The 10,741-nt window shown below is 33.8% G+C and overlaps 1 protein-coding gene across 1 annotated transcript; it reads right to left on the reverse strand.

The window, feature by feature from the left end:
* Window positions 1–4,448: 4,448 nt before the first annotated feature.
* On the reverse strand, window positions 4,449–9,289 carry LOC107827608 (ubiquitin-NEDD8-like protein RUB2). The gene is made up of 3 exons (XM_016654777.2): window positions 8,978–9,289; window positions 6,077–6,336; window positions 4,449–4,737 (listed from the first exon to the last, which is right to left on the reverse strand). The coding sequence occupies exons 1-3, from the start codon at window positions 9,068–9,070 to the stop codon at window positions 4,626–4,628; spliced, it is 465 nt and encodes a 154-aa protein (XP_016510263.1). The 5' UTR covers window positions 9,071–9,289; the 3' UTR covers window positions 4,449–4,625.
* Window positions 9,290–10,741: the final 1,452 nt, after the last annotated feature.

Raw genomic sequence — 10,741 nt, forward strand, 5'->3', positions numbered from 1 at the left:
ATTGTTAATTTAGAATTCACTAACTTTAAAAAGATTAAAATCTCCAACTCATAAGCTTCAAATTCTGGTTCTACCTCTGATGCTGCTTTCATATACAAACTGCTTTTGTCTTAATTCCCTGTATTAGTATAAACACTTTTAAATATTCCAAACTTGTTTAGAATTAAAGCATAATAATTATTATTATAAACGGGCCTGGAATAAAAGTTTCTGTCTAATTGAGATTTCACTTTTCATTGGCAAGCGGACACGAAATTTGCAAGATTTCCAAGTGTTGTGTAGAAATATTTGTATATGCCAAATAATGGTCAAGCTGTATTGTTCTTCTTTTTTCCTATTTTTTTTTTAAAATAACTACCGTCAGGTTGGAAGCATATGTAACAAATTGAAGCATATATATATATATATATATCTGTTTAACAGAAAAAAACAAAGATAGGTTAACGAACATTTGAAAAGTTTAGGTGATCCACTATTGGTCATTATATTATACAAACTTTAATAATAATAATAATAATAATAATAATAATAATAATAATAATAATAATAATAATAATAAAAAGAAGATGCATGGGCCACGCAGTTTCACAATTTTTAAATGATAGAATTAATAAAAACGGATAAGGAAGAATAGCATTAATTAATTTAGCTTTGCCTCATCACTAGTAGCTGAACTATTGCATGCCATTATTTTCAGGTGGTATTTGTACGTCATAACCATGGTAATTACTAATTATTTACTCAAATTATATTCTTATAAGCCGTCTTTTCTTTCCCTAAATGTGGTTTTGAGAATGTAGTTTAGGGTTTAGACTGTAGGAAGCAAAAAGACAAGCGTCCGGACGTGGTCATAACTTAACTAGCGCATATATACGTTCGTCATTTCGCATATACTAGTTATCAAATCAAGCAACAAGTAGCAAATAGATTGCCTATGAGGAGAATTCCCTCTTACAAGGGTAGACAAGAGACTTAACTCTTTTCGGGAACACCTTCAACCTTCTAAAACTATTTTTCCTTTCAAATCCACCACCAAACGACTCAAATCTAATCAAACAGTACTCAATAAGGTCAAATAAAATTATATAAATAAATCTCAAATAATAAAATTTTAATCTTTAATCAAATTTTTACAACCCAAACCCACATAGTCTAACACTCGAATCTAAGGGTAGATCTGGTTGACCGATGAATCCACAAGTCTAGAGCAGCTCCCAAATATGGGTCCGGACTACCAAAGAGAGAAAAAAAACAACTCTTGGTTTTAGAGTCCTTGTTTTTCATAGCCAATTTAGCTGTTAATTAATTGTTTTAATGACGGCATTTTTTGCTTAATTAGATTATGACCACTTGAGGATGTTGTTTAAGGTCTACGTACTTTCTATAATCTCTTCTTTTTTCGTCTTTTATATGAACCTTGGGATTTTAATTCCTATAGAGCTGGATTTGCTACTTTGTACTAGACAAAAAGAAAAGAACAAACATATCATAGGAATTAGCCACTTGTACCAACACTAAAAATGCCACTTTTTAGTATCATCATCATTAATTAGATATTCACTAAATATCTTGTTTAGCTGAGCTGACACGTTTCAGAATGGTTTTCCGTGACCGCAAAACCAACGGCATGATCAGTCTAAACTAGAGGTGGCAGACAGATGGGTGGGGCGAATTCGATCCGTTAATATTTGATACGGATAAAAAATAAGTTAATCGGTGGATAATATGTATAAATAGTACAGACTAGATAATTTTCGGATTGATAATTAAAAAATAACCGACATTTGCAAAGTCATTGAAAAATAATCACTATTTTGCTGAAACACGAAAAGTTTCAGCATAATATGCTGAATTATGGAGCTCATGCATATAAACTTTCAACATATTATGTTGGAACTCTAGCACACAGAAAGTTCCAGCATAATATGCTAGATTATGGAGCTCCTACATATAAACATCCAGCATATTATATATGTTGGAATTCCAACATGTTATTAAATGTGTTTTTGTTCAAATTTTATCTTTACATGAAAAAGTGACTAAATTTCGATTAATTTTAAAACTGTGGCTATTTTCAATTACCAATTATAAATATGATTATGTGACTATTTCTGATTTTTCCCCGAAGAAATAGAAAGTCATGGGTACCAATTGTAAACCATGGGTACATATTATCCATGGCTTATTGAATGTGATAATTTTTTTTAGAGAATTTCTAGTTTTACAAATTTGAAGAACTTACAATTCGAGTATTTGCTAATGTAAAAATGAAACCTATTGATTATCCATTAAGTATTCATTTTTTAAAAGTTTATTATCTAACCCATTATTCATTGAATAAAATGGATGAATAATTTTTTTTTATAATTTATTTTTTCTTCACTACTCTAAACATATCGGAATTGAGAAATTAAGAATGAACGAAAAGTCATCACTTGGAAACCATCACATTAAATGCCATATCCACCTTGTTGGAAAAAACAAACACTTGGCACGTACTAATAATCTTGAAAAATACTTTTTATCGCTGATTTGCTGTGGTGTTAGTAAACATAAACATACCATTTGACTTCTTTTCCTCTTTTTTTTTCTTCCTAAAAAGAAAGAACGATTATGCATTGCGTGAGCACTATATATTTGGGAGTTAAGTTAATGCGTGGATTTGGTTAGGAGGGTGACCAGTTAAGTGTCTGAAAAAAATGTACGTAAACTTTGACACGCATCAAACTTGTGTTAGTCACATGGATATTGAAACTATTGTACGTAATTTTATTAAAAATATACTTAAAAACAATGCCAAACTTTCATAAATCTATGTCACTAATGTCTGATTCCGACGCTCATCAACTAAACATATTTTTAATCAATGACTTAAATTTGGTTTCTACTGCCATTCTTCTGCTCGATTTTCCTCACAGTAAAATTTTCTGTCGCAATTAACACCTCTTGGGTAAGGCAAAGAGATTATTTCCGATAGACGTCGGCACGAAAAAATATTTTCTAATAGGTTTGAAAAATAGTCACCATAAACGAATTAAAATTAAACATCCGATCTATCATGCATTGATCTTTGTTAACAAAACAAAGTATAATTAGGCAATTTTGAATTTTGAATTGATGATAACACACTTTTTCTCACTTTGTCAATGGTTCCTTTTTAATAGTTATGACCTTGTTAGCCAGTTTGTTAACACATTTGATCTTTTTATCATACAATAAATATTATTCAAAAGAGCATTGACGAAAATGTGTATTACTCATCCTAATAAATGAGAAACATCGTTTCGTCATATACTTTCCGAAAGTAAAGTTTGAAAACTGTTATATGCAGTAATAAAATAGATGAATTAACCCAAATAGCTGCCCACCCAATTACTTAAACTAAAAATAGTTACGGATATGCAATATATGTATAATCGAGTATAATTAGTATAATCTACGTATACGAGCTAAAAAAAAAAAGTAAACACTAAAATGGACAGGCTATTTGTGTAAAAATTCCAATAAAATATGTCAAACGTATTACCTACATTTGTGGGTTATAAAACTAATGAATGAATTTTCTATGTGATTTTGCAGCTAGTCTTTGAATTTAGAAAGACATCTTTCTTAAAATATTCTAACCCATAACGCTTTAACATCAAGTGAATTTAGTTGTTTGAACTTTTTAAGCACATGAATATTTCTAAGTATTCACACATTGGCAGGTAAAAGAATCCGTGCAGTATTAGGATTACTGTACTTTGATTTGGGTAGTTGGGAGGGGACGGTGAGAAGGGGTTTTTCTACCATTTCTTGGAGAGTCAAGTTTTATAATTTATGTTGGTAGGTAGAATCCAAATAGGTGAAAGGACGGCAGAAAAAAATGAGACCATTTTTGACAATTCTTGTTCCAGGATACTGCCCCCAATTCTTTTTGGATGCAGCATTTTTTGACAAGCTAAAGAGTAGTCCATTCCAAATTTCCAATATAATACCAACTATGACAATGATTGGGTAAGGGTAAGGGATGAGGGTTTGCTTACTTGGTGAGCTCCTTTCACAGTTGAAGTGACGAGTTCAAACGTATGAGTAGGTATTGTATCCCCTTCTCCTTCCCCCCCCCCCCCCCAAAATCACCACCACCAACAACATAATACTCAGTGTATTCCCACAAGTAGGGTCTAGGGAGGGTCGTAGCCTTACCCCTACCTGAAGGAGGTAGAGATGTTTCCCGTAGACCCTCAGGATCCTGGGCACGCATAATCAAAGCAGGAAAGAAAAATTGGGCAGTGGTGATGACTCATTGGGTAAAACTTAATAATCTTGTAGCAGCTTCTCCAAGCGAAAGGGAAGAAGGGAGATCAATCTGTCGGTATACATTGTTTCTCTAGGGTGACATGGTTTGCAGCAGAGCGATTATGTGCATATTTAAAAGGGAGTAAACCGCTATCGGTTGCAGCAAGAAATGAAAAAGAACTATAAATAGCAAATTAAGAACGAGTCCAACACAAATAAGGGCAAGTCAATCACAACATATTCAACCACAAGTTTTCAGGTTTATTCCAATAGTAAATCAGCAAAAGATATCCCAAATTCATGGAATAAAGACAGGACATATATGTTTCCACCAAGTTAATTGCTACCTAGAGTCTGCCACCCCTTAGTGCAAGAACAAGGTGAAGAACTGAACCACCTTCGATGTTGTAATCTTTAGCCGTCTTGTCATCTGCCAACTGTTTTCCAGCATAAATAAGCCTGCAATAAAACAGGGGAACAAAAAGTAAAACCACTGTCGTAAACTGCCGAACAGAAATAAAACAACAAATATGAAGAAGGTACTTGTATAACGCGCTGAACGTATAGGTAAAATGACTTGTTCACAAAAATATTGACTTAGGAACAAGTTAGATATCTCTTAGCCACTATTTACTTTCTGCCTATAAGACCAACCGAAATGAAAGTGAAATCAAAGAACAACTCAATCAGGACCATGGAATTCTGCGAACTAAGAAAGTTTATTTCAGTAAAAGCCTACCTAATGTACTAAATAATGACCATTAAAGAATGGAATTATGATTTTTCATATTTTCCGTTATCTCGAACACATAAGATACGAACACACTGACTGAGGGCTTACTCATAAGTTGTCTTTTGACATTCACCGTCCCTTCTAAGAAAGGGAAGAAGCTAAGCAGTCCAAATTACTATAACAAAGTGCATTTTAGTTATACTGTCAATTTGCAAGAAAACCATTTTAAGAAACCAAGACTGTAAGCAATCTTTTTCTCCACAGAAGAGAGATAAGATTGAAATTTAACCAAAAAAGGAAAGAAAAATACATTTGGATGCCCACCATTATTCCGAGGCATGCCAGCAAGAAACTATGAAATTTGGCTAATGAGAGCAAATGCAGACAAAAGATCAATAAGCTTCATCAGACCTGCTGAATTTTCTAGACCATGTCTTAACCAGTGCAGAATGGCAGATGCAAGAGCTGTTAGACCCGTTGAATATTCACAATGCTCTTAAAATATGCCAGCATTGCCAGTTTTATAGAACTTGCATTTTTTACTTATTTTTCAAGTCATTAAGTCTTTAATTGTATGCTTGTCAACTGAACCACACAAAAGTTTAATCGTATTCTCCAAAGAGTGTGGTATGCCTCAAAAACATTTATTACAATATGGACCTAAGGGCTTCACATTCCCTTTATCCTTGAATACACTGCATCTAAGCAACTCATATGTGACATTCAATTGACACAACTATGAATTGTTATAATTATGAAAATGGGCAAAGTAGAAAATTACAATAAATCAAGTCTAGGAGGAGCATTTAATAGTGGTAGTTATTACAGGGAATGACAGAAATACCAGGCAACAGAAACATGACAACCTGCAGAGATTTAAAAGATAAGTCCAAAAAAGATTCATAGGCCAGGCACACAACATCACTCATACAACATTGCCACTCTTTTGGTCACATGGTGAGGGTGAGAGGAGGCAGTATGGTGTGGGGAAACAGGAGCAAAAACAAGCACTGGAGACCACAAATCTGTGGTATTCAAATTGATCGAAATAAAAGAAATACAAACCTTTGCTGCACAGGAGGTATTCCTTCTTTCTCCTCAACACGTTCCTTAATCCGATCAATGGTATCGTTGGGTTCAATGTCGATCTCAATTTCCTTTCCAGTGAGAGTCTTCACCTTGATCATAGTTCCTCCCCTGAGCCTCAAAACAAGGTGAAGAGTTGATTCTTTCTGAATGTTGTAATCAGCCAGGGTCCGCCCATCTTCCAACTGTTTCCCAGCAAAAATCAGTCTCTGCTGATCAGGAGGTATGCCTTCTTTATCCTGGTAAGCAACACATACAGTATCTTGTCAGCTCTAAGTAAAAAGAAAAGAGCAAATGACTAACTAATGCATGTTAGCATGAATGCCAGCATTTAACAAATACTACAAAAGATAAGTGGACAAAACCAAGGCAGTGCAAGGCAGTGCAGGGCAGACAGGGATAGCAGGAGAAGGGAAATATGAAACAACACCTCACTATCCAACATGCAGCAAATCACATATTACGGCAATTAAAAGTCGATATATGCACAATTGTAATTCAAGGACCTTCATTTAGCTTTGATAGGGAGTCAATGGTTATGAGCTTTTCCTTATGGGTTATGGTGGGCTCTTACATTTTGTGGGTCTTCTTAGAGGTCATATTTTGGGACTGCACGTATTTGATAGTATTAAGGTTGATTTCAAATTCAAATAAACTGGTTACCAAATCAAAGACTAAGTATAATCTTTACCCATATTTGATCAGGTTTCTCGTAGCCCTAAAATAGAAAAATGCCCATGGTTGAGTGAGCAGAGTTCTAGCACCAGCGAAACAACATATCTCTATGCCTACACAAAAAATGGCTACACCTAAGCCAAAAGAACGGAAAGAGCAACTTCAAGACCTACTTGACAAGGGATTCATTAAACCGAGTGGCTAAACAAGATAAAGGGCTTCAAAACAAGCTCCAAAATAGTGAATATCTGGAAACATCATCCTAAGGTAGTAAGGGATATCATCAAGAGCATGGTAGCACCAATTCCCACGAGGGAACAAGTAGATAAATGAATTAAAAATATCCCATCAAGGTCACCTAAACATACAAGCACATAATGGAGATTTCAGGTGATCCCAATACTATAAAACAACGGTTAAATATCATCTAGTAACGACACCGGTGACCAGAGGCATTATCTCAAATTTTTATGTTTACGCATCCAAACACAAAGCTGATATTCATATCCACACTGCATAAGCCCTAGAAAACACACATGACAAGTCAGTCATCTTCACGTTGGGCTAACATGGTCCATGCCAGCTACTACTGTTGAGTTATTAAAATCTTGGAACAACAATGGAGGCCCGGTGAGACAGAAGACATGGTGGAGATTGATACATGCTTGCATATGGTGGACAATATGGAAGGAGAGAAACTCAAGAGTGTTTGAAGACATATTCAATTCCATTCAGGATGTCAAGATGAACTGTATTTTCTATTTCATTTTTGGTGTAAAGAAAGTCTTGTAGAGGATACAGATTCTTTGATAGACATGATAGGCTCTTTGTAGCTAATATAGATCAAGAATGATCTACTACCCCCTGTACATATTGCGTCGCACTGCCTTAGTGTTTTTCTCAATTAATACAAATCTTACCATTCCCAAGAAAAAAGTCAGTCGTCTTCACGTAATGCACATTCACTCCAACAACATCTTGAGGAGGATTTCAAAAGAGAAACAGGGAGAAAAGAAAACCTTGAAAAGTGCAACAGGGACTTTATTTGTACAGGCAAGGTGATAAATACTCCAGAATGAATATTTATCAAAAAATAAAAATAAAAAGATGATCCGGATAAATAGCAACACATGATTAGTGGGCATGAAACTATTAAGTCTTACTACCAAAAAGAAAAGAACAAATAATAAGATATCTTAACTCCGCAGCCATCAATAACACAAATGACAACTACAACATCCACAATCTACATTCTGGTGTCTTTGTGTCATTGCAGGTTTATCTGTCTGTTTTCTATCCAATTTGGTGAACATATGCATTTACAATCTTGTACAATTACATCCAGTACATTCAATATATTTAACCACTTGTAGGGATGCAATAGTCAAGTTTTCTTTTTTTGATTAAAAAAATGAGTTGAAAGTGACGTAGGTAACCTAAAAGAGGTTATCACTCATAACTTGGACATCAACTTGAAGTACATATCCCCTTTTTGCACAGTTATGACAATCCACAAGAAGCCATAGGCACATTATGTGTGCCCATAAGCCTGTATCAATTGAGGTTCCAAAACCAGTGCTTTCTGGTACAGTATTTGACATCATATAAGGAATTGACAGGATATAGCATAGGAGGAAAAAATTACAATTTTCATCCGCGGCAATTGAAAGATCAATTGATTTAAACTAAACACAACGGTATGTTAAGAATTAGCAGGGAAGAAAAGAGTTCCCTTTCAACTTCGAATTACCATGTATGCATGACCACCAATTAGATTGTAAGCAGTGCATCTATTAGCAGAATATATAGTCCAAAAGAAACTTAAATCGCAACATAAATTCCCAGAAAACGTTGAGCTATTATAGCACCCAAGGGTGTGGCCTAGTCCAAGCCTTGGTTGAGAGTATTACCCAGTATCTGCGCTGGTGGAAGGTAACAGCCTAACAGGTACCCGTGAAATTAATCGAGGTGAGCATGAGCTGGCCAAGATAGATTATTATTTTTTTTAAAACGTTGAGCTATTATATGTATCAATCTCCACACAAATTATATACGCAAACAAAAAAGATTGCGCCTTTGATCAGACAAAGAGAAAAACTAAAAACCAGCAATCTTACTATCCAAAACGCCAAAACCCTAATTCATGAAAACAAAACGAAATCCTGAACAATAAAAAGTGGCATAAATTGAAGGGCGGGAATATACCTGAATTTTAGCCTTGACATTGTCAATGGTATCGCTGCTCTCAACTTCGAGAGTTATGGTTTTTCCGGTTAGGGTTTTCACAAAGATCTGCATGATTGATAAATCGATCCTTTTGCTTGCTTTGCTACAGAAACAAAGAAGTCGAAGCTCGTCCCTTTTACGCTAACTTCGGATGAAATAAGAATAAGAAAAAGAATACCGAGCGCTATTTATAGGGTTCCGTTTTGTGGTGTAGTGTACGGTGTACCCCGTCTGTATTCCGAATCTGGCTTTACTTTTTCCATTGGCCCTAAACCAAAGAGATTTCTGAATAATGGACCCCTCAACTATATTCCTTTTCTTTTCTTTTGCTTTGTTTTCTCTCTTTTTTTTCCCCTCCTTATGCTACTAGGACTCGGTTTGTTTATTAATTGCCCGTTTGGACAAAAGAATTTTTTTCACTTTTTTTATATAAATTTTTATTTTTTTTTAAAATTAGTGTTATTTTCAATTTTTACTTGAAGATAAATTTTAAAATTTTTTGAAATTTTGAAAAAATCCAAAATGCCGTTTTTCAAAATTTTCACTTAGATAATTCACAAAATTTCAAAAACAACCCCAAATTATATTCATGCTCAAATACAACTCTAATTTTCAAATATTATTTTTACTTGAAAAATATTTCACTTTTTTTTTGGAATTTTACAATTCTTATGTCCAAACGCCCACTAAATTGCTTTTGGGTTTGAATTTGGTTTTGATTTTGTTATTGACTTTTGTTTTCCAGAGGTTTTTAGAAGAACGAGTTTTGGAGGTATCGGGATTAGTTTTTTTTCTTCAATAAAAATAGATATTAGCATATTTGCATAACTGAGATATATGATACTTTATAATTAGGTCTCAAAAGAGTTTATTTGTAAACGCAATTTTGTGGATTATTCTTTTTAAAGTTATCCTTGTAAAGTGCATCACATCCGACTCTTGCTCGGTGTTTCCTTTACAAATTGTCCAAACTCATGTTGTCAATTTTGGCCCTTAAATTGGATTAGAAAGGCAAATTGGGGTTTTACCTTTGGGGTTTCATCGTTACATTTTGGCCGGTATTCAATATTGAAACCAAATCAAGAGATTCATGAGAAATTTTCATAAACCACTATAATTTAGAGTCTAGTAACTATAATTTGTTTAATTATTATCCGTAACTACTATTTTATTGCTACTAATTTATATCACTTATATTCAAACACGCAACGAATATAACAACTGATCAACTATATGTATCAACTGTATAACCAAGGCGAAATACACGGGTGTATACAAAGGATATAATTTGTATCGACTGTATACATGAGTATATAAAACTGTATTTATTCACGCAACGAATACAACTAAGGCGAAATACAGAAAAATAAAATGTTCTTGTTGAGAGTCAAACACAGGACATCTACTGACTAAGCATGCGCTCTAATCAACTGAGATATGAGAGCTTATTGCTCTCATATTTTAGTTCAAAAATAATTAATCTTTTATTTTATGGATTTACTATAAAATTTAACTATAGCTATGAATGGTAAAATTTGCTGAAAGTATAGCTATAAGTGATAAATACACTGTAAATGCTTGATGTGTCGCGTAATTTTTTCGAAATTCATCGGTATTCTCCTTAAGGAAAATGACACTATATAGCCGCTCTCAAAATAATAGTCGAAAAATATATATATATATATATATATATATATATATATATATATATATATATATATATATACACACACACATATTTTT

This window comes from Nicotiana tabacum, chromosome 12 (assembly GCF_000715075.1).
Source record: "Nicotiana tabacum cultivar K326 chromosome 12, ASM71507v2, whole genome shotgun sequence".
In the NCBI taxonomy this organism is placed as follows: domain Eukaryota; kingdom Viridiplantae; phylum Streptophyta; class Magnoliopsida; order Solanales; family Solanaceae; genus Nicotiana; species Nicotiana tabacum.